The sequence below is a fragment of the Porites lutea genome, chromosome 1 (assembly GCF_958299795.1).
Source record: "Porites lutea chromosome 1, jaPorLute2.1, whole genome shotgun sequence".
NCBI classification, from domain to species: domain Eukaryota; kingdom Metazoa; phylum Cnidaria; class Anthozoa; order Scleractinia; family Poritidae; genus Porites; species Porites lutea.
In genome coordinates this window covers 929,304-946,928 of record NC_133201.1, presented here as the reverse complement: position 1 = coordinate 946,928, position 17,625 = coordinate 929,304, and the positions used below count along the sequence as shown (strand labels likewise).

At 38.4% G+C, this 17,625-nt stretch overlaps 2 protein-coding genes and 1 long non-coding RNA gene across 3 annotated transcripts in view; all 3 read right to left on the bottom strand.

The window, feature by feature from the left end:
* The window catches only part of LOC140928803 (uncharacterized), a 32,652-nt gene extending 22,300 nt beyond the window's left edge, over positions 1-10,352 (bottom strand). The window contains exons 1-13 of the mRNA XM_073378619.1: positions 10,191-10,352; positions 9,544-9,719; positions 8,432-8,607; positions 8,256-8,331; positions 8,074-8,163; positions 6,346-6,593; positions 6,107-6,218; positions 5,683-5,907; positions 5,493-5,609; positions 4,547-4,636; positions 4,061-4,183; positions 3,400-3,653; positions 2,853-2,962 (exon numbers count right to left, since the gene is read on the bottom strand). Coding sequence (XP_073234720.1) covers positions 2,853-2,962; positions 3,400-3,653; positions 4,061-4,183; positions 4,547-4,636; positions 5,493-5,609; positions 5,683-5,907; positions 6,107-6,218; positions 6,346-6,593; positions 8,074-8,163; positions 8,256-8,331; positions 8,432-8,607; positions 9,544-9,610 — 1,688 coding nt within the window. The 5' untranslated portion in view covers positions 9,611-9,719; positions 10,191-10,352. The remainder of the gene's footprint in view (positions 1-2,852; positions 2,963-3,399; positions 3,654-4,060; positions 4,184-4,546; positions 4,637-5,492; positions 5,610-5,682; positions 5,908-6,106; positions 6,219-6,345; positions 6,594-8,073; positions 8,164-8,255; positions 8,332-8,431; positions 8,608-9,543; positions 9,720-10,190) is intronic.
* Positions 10,353-10,756: 404 nt separating this feature from the next.
* On the bottom strand, positions 10,757-12,057 carry LOC140941420 (uncharacterized). The gene is made up of 3 exons (XR_012166460.1): positions 11,943-12,057; positions 11,293-11,575; positions 10,757-10,911 (listed from the first exon to the last, which is right to left on the bottom strand). It is a non-coding gene; the product is annotated as an uncharacterized lncRNA (long non-coding RNA).
* A 2,839-nt stretch (positions 12,058-14,896) lies between these two features.
* Positions 14,897-16,452, bottom strand: LOC140928705 (uncharacterized). Its single transcript, XM_073378516.1, has 3 exons — positions 16,144-16,452; positions 15,418-15,508; positions 14,897-15,296 (listed from the first exon to the last, which is right to left on the bottom strand). Exons 1-3 carry the CDS (start codon positions 16,450-16,452, stop codon positions 14,905-14,907), a joined length of 792 nt encoding a protein of 263 aa, XP_073234617.1. The 3' UTR covers positions 14,897-14,904.
* Between the last annotated feature and the right edge of the window lie 1,173 nt (positions 16,453-17,625).

Below are 17,625 nucleotides of genomic sequence, written 5' to 3'. Positions count from 1 at the left end.
ACATGGCCGAGCCAGCGCAAACGTCTCTGTTTCAGTAATGTATACACATTGGGAATTTCAGTTCGCTCCAGGACTGTGTTGTTTGGAACTCTGTCCTTCCAGGTGATGCTAAGTATGCGTCGGAGACAGCGCATGTGGAAAATGTTAAGCTTCCTCTCCCATCGTGCGTGAAGAATCCAGGACTCGCCGCCGTACAGCAGGGTGCTCAAAACGCAAGCTCTGTAGACCTGGATCTTGGTATTTCCGTCAGCTTCTTGTTGGACCATACTCTCTTAGTCAGCTTGAAAATGGTAGAAGCAGCCTTGCCGATGCGCTTGTGTAGCTCGAACTTCAGAGAAAGAGTATCAGAGATACGAAGTCATTGACAACCTCCAGTTCGTGTTTCAAGATTGCAATGTTGGGAAGTGAGTCCACATTCTGAGCCATAACCCGAGTCTTCTTCAGGCTGATGGTCAGCCCAAAATCTTGGAAGGCCTTCCTGAAACGGTTCATGAGCTGCTGAAGGTCTTCGGTTGAATGGGCGGTGATGGCTACATCGTCGGCAAAGAAGAAATCACGCAGACACTTCATTTGGACTTTGCTGTTAATCTGGAAAGGTTGAAGAGATTTCCGTCTGATCTGGTCTGGAGATAGATGCTCTCTGCTGCAACTTCAAAGTCTTGTTTCAGCAGGATAGCGAAGAAAACCCGAAATAAGTTCGGGGCGACGACGCAGCCCTGCTTCACTTCACTTCGGATGTCGAAAGGGTCTGATGTTGAGCCGTCAAAGACCAAAGAGACCCCTTCTTGTCTTCTTGAAAGGATCTAATTATGCTGAGCCTGGGTGGACTTCCGATCTTGGGTAGAATCTTGAATAGGCCGTCTCTGCTTACCAGGACAAAAGCCTTTCGTGAGGTCTATGAAGGCTACGAAGAGGGTACTTCTAGGTATTCAAAATACATTGTAACAGAACAATGCCGTTTGGAAAATGTTTAAGGATAAAGATCACAATGCATTGCACTATCGAAAAAATCAGCCGCTCTGAAATTGACCGAGAAGAAGTCTTATTCTTAACTAAGTTGCTTACCGCTGTGAAGTGATGACTCCGACTTGGTCATTGCATCGTAAAAATAACCCAAGCAGTTGTTGATCAAAGGCGTGAATCACATTATCTACTTAAATATCTTCATTCCCAGTCGACAAATACAAATTATTTCATCAGCTTTAAGTCAGTGACATAATTATACTAAAAGCAACTGACTCTTATGCTATCAGGAACGTGTCTCCCTTTCATATTCCCAACATGCAACATAATAGGGTTACCACTTTCTAACACTTACCTTGCCAGGGAATTTCTTGACATATTTCGGTTTGAAAGGTTATGTCGTCCACGGCGAGGAATTCCCACTTCAAGGAAGTCCGACCTTCAAGAAGGACCTAGTTACATCCCAAAAATCAAAAATCAAAGAATTTACACTTGTCATGATACTAAAGTGTTTTCTCGGTGAGACAAAAGGCAACGTCAAAGCGTGACAAGAAAGTTTCCAAGTCCCTTTTACCGTAACACTTCTTCTTCAGTGCCCACCTGTTTTTTAATGGTCGTTTCCTCATTTTTGCAGAGAAGCTTGTAAATAGTTACAAATAAGCCTCTAAACATTCAAATAACTTGGAAAAACATGCAATCAAACGAAACCCTTTTTAAAACTTGGCAGTTTAATCCGTAATTTAAAGCATGTTTTGCTTGAGTGTGTTTTGTCTGTTAAGTCAAACTATGACATTGTATGCTTGTCGAGAAATTATCGGCACGAAAACATCAGATTAAGTAAACAGGAATCATTCAATAGCTTTAAAGGTTTCTATTTAACTGAAGTATTCACCTGGTGCGGCTTTGAGTCAGAGTCGATTGGCAAGCAAACATACATCCAATGTCCAGCTTTTCCTTGATGAGAGTCTGAACCCCACAAATTGGCTTTAGTTTCATTGATTATTAAATACACCTGAAGAGAACTGGATCCAGTGGTTCCTATATAATACCAGAACTGCATACAGTTCCAACCTTCTTCAGGCAAAATGCGTCGACTTTTCAGTGTCCCATTGCACCACGATTCTTTGTACGTGTTGGAACAATCTTGCAAATATGTAAATCCTCCTGCAGAATATCACATTTGAGGAATTTACAGCGAAATGCTCTATTTGCTTTATTAAAAGAAAAGGGGAAAATATACGTACCCAGGGTGTTTTGCCAATCCTTTTCCAAAAATTGCAAAGGGGAAAGTTTACTCATTCGCCAGTTGTCACTCGGCTTCCAAGCGCAATGATCCAGCTCAAACAGACATCCGGGAAGCTCTGTTAAATACAGCAGTTGAAGAGGAGAATAAACCGGTAAAGTGAATACATTCGTTTAACCTGTGTCTTCGGACATAGGTAGTTGAAATCTATCACGACGAGGACCTCTTCAAAGTCTCCGGAGACAACATAGATATAAGACACTGTTCCAAAAAATGATAGTTGAAAATTTAGTGAATTCACCATTTTCGCACTGCTCATAATGCGCTCTGTTTGCTCCCCAAAATCTCGCATACGCATTCTTCTCGATTTCTTTCGGAACGATTGTACTGCCTCAATGAAACTGATAACAACGATTAGGAAAAACGTTAGGGGTAGGGGGTGGGGGAGGGCGTTGGAGGGGCAAACACTACGTACTATGGGCAATGCGAAAGTGTGAAAAGTACTATGATCATGCCATTTACATATCATTGACGCTTTTAACTTTTTTCAAGCTCGACTGTACCAGGTACAACCCCTAACTGAGGCTTTCTTTTTAAGCCAGACGTTTAATAAAATATGAAAAAGTTTAGTAATGGTATTGTAAACTAACCACTTCCCGTTATGGTCTCACATATATTTTCGCCAAGTAAGAATAGATCATCAACGGCAATGTCTCCGTAAATTCCACTACCAACCGCAACACTCTCTAAGATGACCTGGAAAGAGGAATCAGACGAGTTACTTTAAAGGGTGCCACATCTCAGTTAAACGAACATATTGCTCAACAACGAGATCCGTTCTCGCTTATAAAAGATTTGCCATTTTCTAAGTTAAATTGAGTGACGAAAGCTCACTTGCATTCCTACGCACTGAGTTATAAATCTCGATTTAAAATTATAGTAGTCACCAGGGGAGAATCAATCAATTTGTGACTGAACTATCTGCCCTCAGTTTCTTTGAATAGCCCTGCGTATTATGAACGAGAACTATATTTATTTAATTTACATTAAGAATCTACAGCAGCAACAACAACAACGTCTAACTAGCCCTCTCATTTTCCGATTGTCAAATCTCAGTGATAAAAGATCATCATTAGTAAGATTAGAAATTTTTAGAACAGTTATTAAGTTATTTGTTGCAAAATCAGCCCTACCTTGTAGCTTTTCGAGTCGCCTTTGTATCCAACTTGTCCAAATTTCCATTTGTCACCTTGTGCACCAGTGGTATTCCAAACTAACGTTTTTGTTTCATTTGTTTGAATGTAGACTTTCAAGCTCCCGATATCTTTTCCTTTCATGTGATACCAAAACTGCAAACAAATAGGTTTACCAGGACCAATTGCACTGCTGGCCAGAATGGCTCCCTCACGTGCCTTCTGCTCCGATGCTTCCAGAAATAGGTATTTTCCTTGATAGATAGGTAAATAAATACAAACAAAGGAATACCAGAAGTAAATACATAAATAAACTTAGAAAGAACAAAAGACTTCGAGTCAAACAAAGTGCATCAGAAATCTTATCAAAGCTTTTGGTCTTTTACACGTTGTCATAATAAGAACGTTTAGTTTGGAACAACTGTCAAGTTCAGTTGATGTATCAGCCCATCATTTAAGAGCTATTCGTTTCTCTTATCATTTTCTTAGCTTTATTGCGTTGTTTCTACTATTGTTATAACTATTTTAATTTTCTTTTAAAATATAAACTTAGTGCAACTTGCTGTTCATGGGATAGTTTGAAGCACTTGGTAGCGCCTTTCCAAAAGGGAATACGAAGAGAAAACTGAAATACTTGAGACTTAGAATCACTCTAACCAACCTTCAGGTCCAAGTGTGGTGTGATCATAATCCGGGCCAGTGTTCTTCGTGCGTGTTAAGCCAGATCCAATGCGCCAATAACCCTGTTCCATCCCGCATAGCCCATCCTCAAAATCGCATTTAACTAACCCAATGCATAAGAAAGACTTCTTAAGTAGAGAGCAATGTCGTTTCTCTTGTCGGTAAGAAATGATAAATCATAGAAAGGTAGTGTTTATTTGCATTATATTACGCCTAGATACATGTAGGATACCTGGATTACTCAGATCTCTTCAATTTACCAACTGCTTTTTGGAAGACACACCTTATTCACGTTATGAACAAAACGAATTTTAGAGAAGTAATTGGGTTCATTTCCCTAAATGGAAACTAAGCTTTTGCACTTGCCATTTATGATAATTTAATTTTAAGGGACTGACTCACTGTTACAGGTAAAAAGTCGTCTTCATTTTTCAAAAAATATTGGACAAGATTCTTATTTCCATACCTTTGTTTCCAACACACTGATAAAATTTTAACGAATCCGTATAGTTAGACCAATCACACCTCAGATTAAGCAAGGGACAGTGCAAAGACCCTGAAGAAACAAAATAATGAATTCATTAGTTGATTATTATACATAGTGTCGTTTATTATTACAATTTTAATTAACTTTAAAATATTTATTTATTGTTTATTATATTAATATTCTTTCATTTATTATTGTTGCATATTAAACATTTAAACAGGTTTTGATTTTTAATTTATTTGGTTTCTTTGTACCTTTCCCTTGCTTGTGTAGTATTCGTTATCTCGCGCTTATTAAAAATGTTAATTTTAAATTGTTATCACGTCGGTTGTTACGTCACATACAATTGCATCATGCATCACCGTATATTGGTATATTACCCGTAACTGAAGATATCGTAGATCGATCGAAACATCAGATATCAAACAGTGTCGTTTCTATATCATTTAACATTCTGGCACTGACCACTTTAGTATTTAGAACCACAGTTTAGCAAGGGAAATATACCGGTACCCGCTGGTAGGTATTGGTATCTAGCTACGAATTTGGTGGCAGCAGCTACTCTACTCGGATTCTGTCCAGATCTAAAAACAAACTCAGGATATTGGCAGCAGCTTTCTTTCTGAGGTTAGTCAAAACAGTTACCTACGCACTAATCTGTGCATTGTCATGAATATAAATAAAAAAACGACCTCTTGTGCTAAAATATTGAAAAGTTTACCGCTGACACTGTGAAAACACCTTTAACGCTTCAGATTCAGACGTGTAGACATCTACACCAAGTTTACTTATGTATCGCCGATAAAGCGTTTACTAGCTAAATTATACTAAGCTGAAAGACAAATCTCTGGCTACTTAAATGTGCAGCAAAAAGAGCCATCAAAGTCGAATCAAAGAAAAATACGTGTAACAAATGCGAAATTACCACATATAGATGGCTCATCTGTTCCATCTTCACAGTTTGTATGTCTATCGCACGTGAGAGACCATGGTACGCAACCACCTCCAGCGCAAGAAAGAGTATCTTCTGAGCAGCTTTGCCCTATATTAATGAGACCCTAAAATAACAAATCCGATTCCGGGGAATAATTAACTTTTTTGAATCTGTTGCTTACCGCATCTTGCCTCGTCTGTTCCGTCCTTGCAGTCCTTTCTCAAGTCACATAGCCTCTCCACACCAAGACATTCTCCAGTAGGACACTCAAATTCAGTTGTGAGGCATTTACAGTTTTTCTCGTCTGATTCGTCTCCGCAAGCATTGTCTCCATCGCATACTAGGTCTTTGCTTACGCATTTTCCATTGTCGCACTGAAAACTACTTTTGCTATCGCACACGAATCCTACAAAAATGACGTTATAGTGACAGTACGTGAAGCTCCTCGAAGTAAAAAAGCCGCGTCTGTTATTTGCATATTTCAATTACTCATTTGTTCATATAAGTGCACAGACTTTGCGCCGCCGGACAGCTGAATGTACCCAGATGGTTTTAAGCATCCCATTAATGGACAAAAGTGATGACTATTAGAACAGAGTACGTACCTGGTAAACTATGAGGCGGTAGTTGCTTACACTGTTTTGTAGTAATACTAATGTTTTTAACTGCCCCACGATTAAAACCAGACGGCTGTTTTCCGATAGCAACAATAAGAACCTACAAAATTACAAAATATATGGAAGGCATGATTAAATAAATCAATCTTAATCAATCTTTAATCTTAAATAAATCAATCTTACAACGAAATGAAAAGATAGATTATGCTACTCCAAGGACATCATACCTTAAAATCCTCACTTGGTTTGAATGACACTTGGCCTGTCAGCCAAGTTTGGCCCTGGTAACCATGGAGACTCCACAAAGAGACATTTTTTGATGATGTCAGCAGTTTAAAAGTTACTGATGATCCAGAATGAGCGGAAAAAAGATAAGAGAAGGACAGGCACAACCCAGTTTTTTCATAAGTAATATTTTTTGAAATCCATGGGCTCTCTAGAACACCAACTTTGTCGTCAAAACGGGGCACAACTCCTGAATATACATAAAATAACACATCAATTAATTCCCACTGTCTTTATTATAAAGTTCAAAGAATACCCCCAAAAAACAATATAACATATTTTTTCCGAAACAAGGCTTGGTGACGAGAAATAATAAGAAACCGCTGGGATAAAGGGCCTGTGGCAGCTAAGCGTTTGCTGTCCGCTCTTCCTATCATTGCGTAGCAATGTGACGGAAGAACTCTGCAGCGTCAAAATTATGTTTTCCTTCCGCAGTCACCAACTACATCGCGCAAGGTATTATTCGCAAAATGGTACCCTGGGAGTTGACATCCGTATAACAAATTGCTTAAGATGGTTTACAACGTGGATAACTAAAGTTTACTCTACAGCTTCCAATGCAATATGCACCATTAATATCGTAGATTGCAATTGCTGAGTGAAGCCTATTCGTCTTTAAAGGGATAGAGTCCCGACTATGCGCACGCTCGAGCGTTATCTGTTATTTCTTAAAAAGACAATAGAACTGTCATATTGATGCGGCAACATTTCCTTCCGGACCGTACCGCGGACGGAGATTTGTTGTTTACATTCTCAAGTAATTTTTTTGACTTTTGAAGAAATCTTGCGTCATGTTAAAGTTTGGCTCGCGGTACGAAGACTTATCGCGATCTTGTCGCTAGCTCTGCCGCCTCGTGACCCGAAAATCTCGTTCCGCTTGCTTTGAAAATAGCTTTTCTGCAGTGAAACTCGATCGTATCAGATGTCAGTTTGTGGCAAGTCCAAGCTCAGAGGCTCGAAAGATATGAAGAAAAATGCAATCTCAACGCGACGAAGCCTCGCGAAGGTTATTCAAACATTATATTATAATTTCATTGCACTCGTTTCTCTAAACATGTAGTGCCTGTTTGTTTGATTTTGTCGGCCGTAGGGAAGGTTGTTTAAAAGTTTACTAACATGTCGTTGCAAACCGTGCTTGACGGGAGTTTAATTCTACAAGATCTCCTCAGTCACATCCATGTCTTAATGGTTTCTTTCTTACATAGGTATTATTGTTGCTGTTCCATTCCTGCGTATTCCTTTCACGATTATCTGAGCTTGTATGGAAGCTAGCGGGAGAAAAAAGCCTTAAACTAGCATTAAAGCGCTTCCCTTTTCCAGCCAACGGCAATGAAAGTAACGCCAAAAACTCCCGATTTCGCCCGAATCGAAACTTAACGGAAGCAATTTATCATTGATCTGCATGTAACTCTGAGAAGTTTTAGTGTACTATCGAACTCGGCCAAGCGCGGTGCAAACGGATTTTTCAACGTTCTTTTACTCTCCTCGCATCTTTTGAATTTCCCGACATCCGGTCAGAAAATCAAAGTTCGGCACATGCGCAGTAACGGGATACTGTTCCTTTAAGCCCCCCTCAATTGTTGGAGCTACATTCAGGTGTCATTACATCATATTTCGGTCGAGACCAAAGGCTCATGTACATGGGTTATTATAGAGTCAACAATCCAAACCTTTGCCAGAGGGTGAAAGTGTCCAACCATTATCTTTACTGTTCCACGAACAAAGGTCAGAAGTGAAACTGCAACCCTCTACTAGGATAGCTAATAAAAGGAATAAAAGTGGAATCTTGTACTGGATAATGAATACTTCAAGTGAACAAGAATATTTTTACATGCAGCCGGGACTATCATACCTGAGATATGAACTTCGTTAATTTGCCTTGAAACCTCTGTCGTATATGATAAGGAATCGACCAGGTCATACGTTACCTAACACATGACGATACACAGTGTCATTTGTAAGGCAAATGCTTGGTAAAAACATAATCATTTAATTATAAAATGAATACGAGAAATTCAAACTTCTTACATTAATTTGGTATGTTCCTTCCTGTTGAAAGGTGTCGAAACTAGAGTTGAAATAGCGCTTTTGACAATCCATCACTAAGCCATCATGAACTAAAATCCTTTGAGCACCAAATCTTAAATGTAAGCGAGTGGGACATCCAGAGCAGTTCAATCCACGGAAGCAATATTTGTAATACGCTATATGGTTGAAGAAGAGAAAATGACTTGACAGTCTAAGCAGGTTAATTAAGATCAAGCAGGCGCATTGTCTGAAAATTTTTATTTGTTACAAAAAAAATTCTATTCTTTAAATTTATAGTTATTAGTGCTATGGCAGCTTTGGAGTTCAAATTATGGTTAATGGTTTTCCACTAATAAAACAAAATGTTTGGTACTGGAACAAAAATGGAACTTCTTTCACATACGAGTAATTTTGGATAAGCAAATCATGCCACCTAAAATACCTTGAATTAGAAGTTTTTCACCGGTCTTGAGGGTGAACTTTTTAGGAACAGACGTTATGTCAAAGTTTATGTATCCAACACCTGTAGGAATTGCAAATTATACCGACAATAAGACAGATTTCAAATCCTTCATAATCTGCATAGAAGGAAAATCGGTGTTTTCTAAATAAGAATTTCGGTAAAGACAACTATTTATCCGATAGGTAAGACTTGTCCCTCGCACTACTTGTCATGATCCGTTTTAAAGGCCATAAACAACTTTGACAACTAATTTGTGAAGAGGGAAAGGATCTTTCAAACCATTCCCGAATAAGAAAGTTTCACTCAAACTAGCCAGAAAAAAAAAACAGGTTAAGTTGACCGGAAATTTTCAACGAAAAGGTTGTTCTTAAGTTACTTTCAAAGAACTTTATAATCCTCAGAATTTTGACGGAACTTTTCCGGTTAAAATAACGCTAATAAGAAAAAGCAAAAAAGGGGTAAGGAGAGAAAGCGAAAGCTAAAAGTCTAGGGAACAAGGGAGCGCTGGGCAGTGCAGGCGTCAGTAAATAGCAACGAGTCTCCGCTTGAGAGAAAAAGTTCGTGAGAAAGCATGTGCAGGACACAGACAATTTTAACACCTATGAAGGGTGTCTTCGTTCAGTAGCATCAGCTACATTAGGTTATTTACCTGGCTTCACCCAAAATATGTGAGCCGCAGTTATTAGGCCTTTGTATGTCCCATTTGGTAGCTTCATTCTTACGGAGGCACAATCACTTCTTCCTGATTGCTTTATTAGTAGCTCCACAGAGTACAACTGGCATTTCCTTAACCATATCTCTTTGGATATCTGGAGAGAGGGAAATCTAAAGAAACGTACACAAAAACGGGTGCGGGTGATAATTTTACTCATAAAAAAAATAGATAAAAACGTGCATGCATACACACAAAACGATACACTGTGTTTGACTTTTCATAGCTAAAAGTTTATTCTCATGAGGTAATGGTTTTAGGATATCTAAGAAATACGTTGGTCCTAAGGAACCAAATTCAAATGCTAATTAGTGTGTTTTGTTAAGGCAAAGCAAATAAAATTTTTAGTCTGGTATTTCCTGCGGTTAGTGATTCATTAGTTGTATTATCGTTAAGTTTCAAAAAGTAAGACCAAAATTTGACTCGTTTTAGTTCAGCCAAAAACGAATTGTTTTTTTAGGCTCAGTAGATAAACACTTTTGCACTGCTCGCAGTCTAAAGTGGATAAAGGGAAGTACGACGAAGCGCCGTTTAGTTTTCAGGAGAAAATAACCTTTTTTATCAAAATGACAAGGTATTCTTACTTGTCCCATTGATTGTGGTCTGTCCAAAAGTCCAGTTTTATGAGACGTAGTTTGTCTGATGCTTCATTTTCCTTTATTTTTTCAACGAGCTCTACCCTCTCTGGTCGTAACCAAAGCTCGCAATTGTCATCGCGTGCGACAAAGAAGGTGTAGTTACCGCTTTCAGGTACCTTACGCGAGACAAAAAGAAAAAGCAAATAAAATTAGTGACATGAGTGGTATGAGTTACTATACCTGTCACAGAATGCGCAAGTGATGTCAGCAACGGGTGCATTTTACATGAAAAGGGAAATATTAAAGGGAAAGGAATATTTGGGTTGACATGTAGAAAATGGTTGGAAAACACACACAAACGCCAAGAAAATAAAAATCGAAGCAGAAAATTAAAAAAAAAAAAAGGATCCCTGCAATCCTTTAAGGATTCTTGGTCGAAAGTCTGTACCTCTTTTTGTACAACACCTTAAAGTTCATATTTATAAGCATAATATGAGACCAAATTTTACAGGAAAAATAATATTAGAACTAGGTACCTGCAAATACCCTGTCAAACGTTGTCCATAATTTGTATGGAAACTGGAGGGAGAGTCAAACTGTCGGAGAATGTTCACAACATCTGGATCAGTGCTAGGAAGCCTGTTGTCTGCCCGCAAACTCGTTATCGTTCCAGAAGGAATATTGTACCAAAGTTCTTGAAGAACGCCACGAAGACTCTCTTCGCTTTCTGTGTATTTAATAATGGTCGAATATATTTGTCAATACCAAGAAAAGCAAAAACGTGTATGCTTTGTAGAAGCAACGCTCATAAAAATAGTCGCAATTTTTCGTGTGTGCATCATTATTTCTTCTGTTCACATCAACGTTGAACACTCTATCTTGCGCGCTCCAAAGTCAACATCAAGATCTCACTTCTTATGCACAACATGGGCGCCAGCATGTCCAAACAGTGAGAGCGTGTCAAATTTGCAACGTGGAGATCTTTTAAGAGAATGTTCCTTTGGATTATTTGGTTTTCAATTTGATGAATGAAAAACAACTATCTTTTTCGAGGAATTAAGTTTATATTATCAATGTGAATGGAGCAAAAAGCGTTAACAGTTCTCACCTATTGTCGTTATCATCACCTCACACAGGCTTAAACCGTCCCCATCGTCTTCATAAATAGTTACATTTGAAGCAGAAATCAACGGTTCACAGATCATCAGTGTTTTTTGTCTGTCCTTCCACGAGTAAACTTTACAGTTTGCTTTTACGGTTTCCAAATTGTTCCTTAAAATGACATTATGTTTGGTCATTTCTGCAAGGCAGCACCCCAGGCTGTTAATGATCCGGATTTTGCTGATAAATGCTGGTCTTTGCAAAGTTACACTCCACCAGACTGGCTGACCCTGTGGTAAAAAAAGTTACAAAAAGACCGTTTATTCAGTATTTGTTGTGGTTCAATTTATTCTAAGTTGAACCTCTTCGTTTTTAGTTTCAAACTGGATACCACATATTACCATATTCAAAAACAAAGGGAATTAAAATTTAAGTCAAGTGCAAACTGAAACCACAGCATTTATTTGGTAAAAGGGTAGGGGACGTTTCTAGAATGGGCCAGCTTAAATCAAACATATTATATGGCAGGCATCTTGAAAACTAGCAACTCATTTACAAATATAGACAATTTAACTACGAGCAAAGCTAGTTCATGATCGGCATCTCATAAGCTAAGCGGGGTACAACTGAAATGGATTGTTACTGCAAAGCACTTACCCTTTGCCCTTTAACTGTGAAACAAGAAGCAGCGTTACCGTCGACGGCATGGAAGGGCTCACCGCTGCCATTGGCCTGGGATGAATGGATGGATTGCCAACCGACCAAAAATCTTCCTAAGCATTATTGAATAATAGTAAGAGCAAAATTAAAGAATCATCTTCAAGAAAAGTTTCCAAAATTTGTCTTGTGATCTTTTATGGATCTAAGACAAACGTTTTCCCAAAAAAACTGGATATCAAATTACCATAACCAAGGACTTACGTTCATCTGTTTCACAGATCGTGAATCCAACTGGATACCGACGAGAACAAGACACCGGGATAAGCTTCCATTCAAGTGAAAACCACCATTTAACTAGCAAGCCACACTCTCCACTCCGTGACAAAATATCAGGATACCTAAAACGCCAAATGCTACCTGAAATATTGCTGCCATCTAACCAATGCCATGTGCCAAACTTACGAATACCAAGAAATGCTTTGATGTTGTCATCTGGGTACTTATTGGATATGTTAGTGAGATGTTCTGAGATAATTTTTCTTTTAATTTCAGATTCAACGACAGCAAGGTCGCCTCCTAGTCGTTTGCACCACACACGAGCCCAGTTCCATTCTCTGGCAAAGGAAGTCCCCGAAAATACTCGAACACATGAATCATTCACCACGAACCAACCGGAATCGCACGTTGTCACTGTGAAAACAATCACCAATGTAACGTTTATACTGAGTGAGTCTTGAGTTTTGCCAAAAGATAAAAGTCAACCTGATTCAATGATGCTTGCGGTCAAGAGATTTTTGAAAACCAACCTTAAAGGAAATTTGTAGTCGTTTGAGAGAAAAGGCGTCAAAAGGCAGGTTTCTTAAGCCCGAGAAGCTTCAATCTCACAGTAACGAAGGAAGATGAAAGGAGAAAAAGAAAGAGCGAAGAGAAGGAAAGGAGGAGAAGAGAAAAAAGCACTCTTGGTTTTTATAATAGCTACTGTGGAGATAGTTTTTGGCCGAAAAACTGCTGGACGCCAAAGCTCCATTTGGCGATAACGTTTTGAAAAGTCCGGCTAGATATATAGATGAATTTTTGAACTCTTAGTTTTTATAATTATACTCTTAGTTTTTATAATAGCTACTGTGGAGATAGTCTTTGGCCGAAAAAACTGTTGGACGCCAAAGCTCCATTTGGCAATAACGTTTTGAAAAGTCCGGCTTGATATGAATTGATGAATTTTTGAAAACGTTATCGCCAAATAGATCTTTTCCGTTAGGCGGTTTTTTTCTTCGTTGAAAAAGGTCTCCAGAATAGCTAATATAAAAACTAAGGGTGCAACCATTGCTTTTTTTTTCATTCTTCTCCCTTTCCGCTCCGCCGGACTCCACAACCTGGTTGAGGTCATTGTTATCTAAGGTCTTCCCCATTTTTCCTTTCCTTTTCCTTTGTTAGCGTGATTTCCTAGATTATTGGACGCAAAAAACCCAGCCTTTTGGCCCTCTTCCACTCAAAGGGCTGCAATTAAGCAATAGAAAACGTTTTCCGTGTTTGCATAGCCTGATATAAACACGAGAGGGGTTGGGAGAGTTCGAGACAGTTATGCAAACCCGAGACGAAGTCGAGGGTTTGCATAACCGTCGAGAATTCTCCCAACGCCTCGAGTGTTTATATCAGGCTATGCAAACACAGGAAAAAAGTTTTCTATTGCTTTTATAAAATAACTTTCCCTAGAAAAAAATGCAAAACTCTTTGTATGGCACTGATTAAAAGAGAAATTCTTACCGGTCGCAAAATCTTGTCCACGAAGTCTTGATGGCGTAATGAGTTCTTGTTTTGCAAAAAGATGCTTTGCAAAATACGGATTTTTCTCGCTTAAAATGTCAGCTTTAGCGAAGAAAAATTGGCTCACCTTCTTTGTAACGATTTTCCATGTTTCAGCCGACGAAGGAATGGGTAAATAAAGTAAACTTGTCGAGTTTTGAACTCGAAAACTTTTTCAAATTTGGTGCTTGCGTGATTAGCGCGCGAAAAGCCAAACAACTTGACGCCACAACCATGTTTACATACTCTCATGCAAACACTGCTCTCGGCCAATCAGAGCGCGCGTACTATCTTAGTTATTTTATAAAATTGGATAGGCCCTTTTTTAAAAAAATCTGTATTTATGGTATCTATAAAGATTAAGTGCTTACTAAAATTTATTATCCTCTTCTCCTAATTTAATGTCATTGAAAAACTCCGTTTAAATCAGATGCATGTACAGTAAATTTAAATGCTATTACCTGAGATGTTCATAGGCTTTTGGCAGACAAATCCTTCTTTTGATAAGCAGTTTTTGTCGTTGATTCTCCAGCCTTTAGAATTCCACTTCTCTTCGAAAATCAGGTCAGTGCACCAACCATCACCTGAAGGTTGAAAGGATCCCCATGGTAACGACTGAGCTGAAAGCAGTTGTTTTTGGACAGTAATCCAGCGCCCGTCGCTGACAACATGAGCCCCGACGAAAAATACATAATGAAAGTACGTTAGGTCCTCCACATAGTCCTCGATGAATCTTGAATATGCACGCAGTTTGACGTCATTACCAAGAACAGCGAGTCTTCCTCCAAGGTTTTGACACTTGAACATGGCGTCTTTCCATGTTTCGTAACTAAATTTTATGTGTATTCTAAAACATGATTCGCCCAAATTAAGCCAGCCAAGTGGGCATGCATTTTTTTCTGAAATTGGAAAAAAACAACAACAATCCATACACAGTTTCTGAACAACTGACCAAAGCTTCAGGTTTTACTTGAATAATGATTCCCTTTTTTTTTTTTTTTTTTTTTTTCATTTTAACCCGAATAACTAGATATCTCGTTACCGGCCAGCATTGGTATTAACCTTACTGTTAAAAGAAAACTAGCCGTCGTATTATATTTGGAAAAAGATGGGTTTTATGCCTAAGTCACAGACAACTTAGTATAAGTTCACTTATTCACTTACGGTCTAATGACACATTTGCAAAGAAGTACTCAGTAACTGTTTGACCACAGCAGTTATGGTATTCCTCTAAGGTGATCCCGTAAGGTAGTGTTTCTCCTCGATTCAGAAGCAACAACTTTTTGTAATGTGGCTGATATGTCCTTGAGGAAAAGAAGAAGTCTCGAGGGAAGCAACTGAGGTTTTCTAATGAAAGCTCTTGGGTGACGCTTTTTGCACAATGGACAGTGTTTGCTGGGTACACAAAGTACATCACATCGGCGGAACTGTTTCTTGTTTGAAGAGCATGCACGGTAAACTGATAGAACCATCCATTGTGAAATGGAATTCTGTCCAATTTGAAGTCTGTAGCATCTTCCTTTATGAAGGCGTATAACGACTGGGTAACTTGAAACAAAGGAAAACAGGTTACGAATGTCTTGAAATTAGTTTTATGAGTTTGATCCATCTTTGAGTGTCAGCTTGTTGTAATATTTAAAAAATGCAGTGATAAATATCGTGTACATACCAAGTCGTTCACAGGATCCATTTCTGAATGCGATGTTATCTATGGCTACATCACTTGAATAGGAAACGCCCCTTACTCCCTCCATTATAATCTATAAAGATTAAACTCTTAAAGTTAGTTACTAGATATATTCTAGTACGCTTGTCGGTAACTTACATAAATTGGGCTAAAAAAAAGCTGACGGAAAAACAATGCAGCAGTATACTAACCCGAGCACCCCCTTGTGAGAGTAACTACTAAACCATACTACCTTATTTCTGATTGCTGCCACATCAGCAATGAGATCCTGGTTATCAGAATCCTTTAACAAAAACCTGCATTTTTTTGTCACGTCAGGCGTTGCGCTTTACTGTCATTCAAATAGTAGACAAGTAATAGCATGCTTATAACTGAGGAATAACTATAATATCAAAAAACATCGTGCCCATCAATTAAATAAAACTGGATAATCTTAATTAATTTTCAATCAGTGTTCTAACGGTTTTGTTGCAAGGTGTTCTCTTAGTTCGTATATTATAAATAAATGTACTCCTGCTTGTGCAAAGATGGTCGAGAGAATCAAGATCTTTTATCTAAAAGCCAGTTAAGGTAGTAGTTTGACTGTCAATCTCTTCTTTTATTTTACTTACTTTGTTAACAGATTCTGCATCGATATGGCGCGAGCAAAGAAAAAAAATTAGCGTAGGTTATAGCCCGCTTTCTCTATTCATCAGTCAAATGGATTACCTGGTAGTGAGCTGAGGAATTGAGGAATATATCAGCTTCTAGCCATTGATTGGGGTGTGTGCCTGATTTAATCCATTCCACTGTTTCATTGCTGTTTGTTTTCATGTAGATTACCAAGCTTCCCATGAACCTTCCATACATATGATACATGAATGACAGGCAATTTGCACCTTGCGTTATAGGACTTAAAAGCCTAGCGTTATCACCATGTTGTCGAGGAAAAGATGCTTCAAGATATGCATACTTTCCATTTCCTGGAGATATTGGAACAAAATATTGACTGAGTTGACGCTTTCGATTACTACACATCCATTGAGTTTAGTTATTTTTAGAATACCAAGGAATCACAAAATTACAATTCCGGGATTTTTGCGTGATACAGATTTTAACTTTTAAAGAAATGAAGTCACTGTAGCTGCCTTTAAGTTAACGTAGTGAAAAGTAATGACGAGTTCGTCTTATTTCTTTCAGTATTATAATTACACACTTTGTTGTTTAATTTTGCTGTAGAGAATGGCTCTAGAATTACTGTAGTCCAATAAAATGAGTCACTGTTAAAAAAATATATATCTTAATATGAAGTGAATCGGTCTCCCTCAAAATTCAGATGAACGTTACAAACTGTTAAACATAATAAGAAGCAGATTTTAAAATAAAGAAAATACCTGAAACATCAGAACGAGGACCTGTTCTCCAGCTTGGTGTTTGCCCCGAATTTAAAGTCCAATTAAACTTCGCTTTTCCAGATTTTTCATTTGCCCATCCGCAAAACGTGGAGTTGTCAAAATCGCAGTCTAGCACTAGACACAACGCAAATAAGATCGAAATTAAAACCCAAAAAAGTGAATACCATGCAATAACTCGCCGTAAACAAGCTGATGCAAACTCCTTTATTCTTAAAAGGAGGATCGAGCAACATCCCTGCTCAACAAAGTTTTCGACGTCTTTAAGTTTTTGCCTTTTTTATCCAATTTTGTTGGGCAAGTTGGGTTCTACGTATTGTAGAACCAATAAAAATGCAAAATGTTTTTAAGGCAGAGTTGCGAAGGTTTAAACAACACCTCGCCTTAAGCTTCAAATACACGATATCTCCTTCAAACATCGTGGGTTTTGACTGGTCCTTCATTATAGGAGACAAATTAAAGTTTTAACAAAAAGGTGGAAATCATGTAAAAATGTCGCATAGCAGCGGGATCTTCAAAGTACTATAATCGGACTGCTAAGCTCATTCCTCGTGATGGTTTATAATTTTGTCGGAATTTGCAACGCGCGTGACTCCTACGAGGATCGCAAGCCAAGCGTAATATTCTCTTTGCTATAAGTCTATGCAAAATAAATCGAGTTTGGATGGTGTCCACCTTGAAGTCATCCAGAGTGACGTCAAGGTGCATTGTGGGTTTCCAGGCAACCGATAGACTTGCTTTTCGAAGAGTCTTGCTTTGGTCATATTTCTATTGGTTTGTTTTTAGCGGCTGTTTTAGG

Excerpts from the sequence above, each read along its gene's own strand:
- LOC140928705 (XM_073378516.1), bottom strand. The coding sequence starts at position 16,452 with ATGTGTAGTAATCGAAAGCGTCAACTCAGTCAATATTTTGTTCCAATA. Across the intron at positions 15,509-16,143 it reads ATTCCTCAGCTCACTACCAG|ATTATAATGGAGGGAGTAAG; the intron begins GTAATCCATTTG and ends TAATCTTTATAG. Across the intron at positions 15,297-15,417 it reads TGGATCCTGTGAACGACTTG|TTACCCAGTCGTTATACGCC; the intron begins GTATGTACACGA and ends CTTTGTTTCAAG.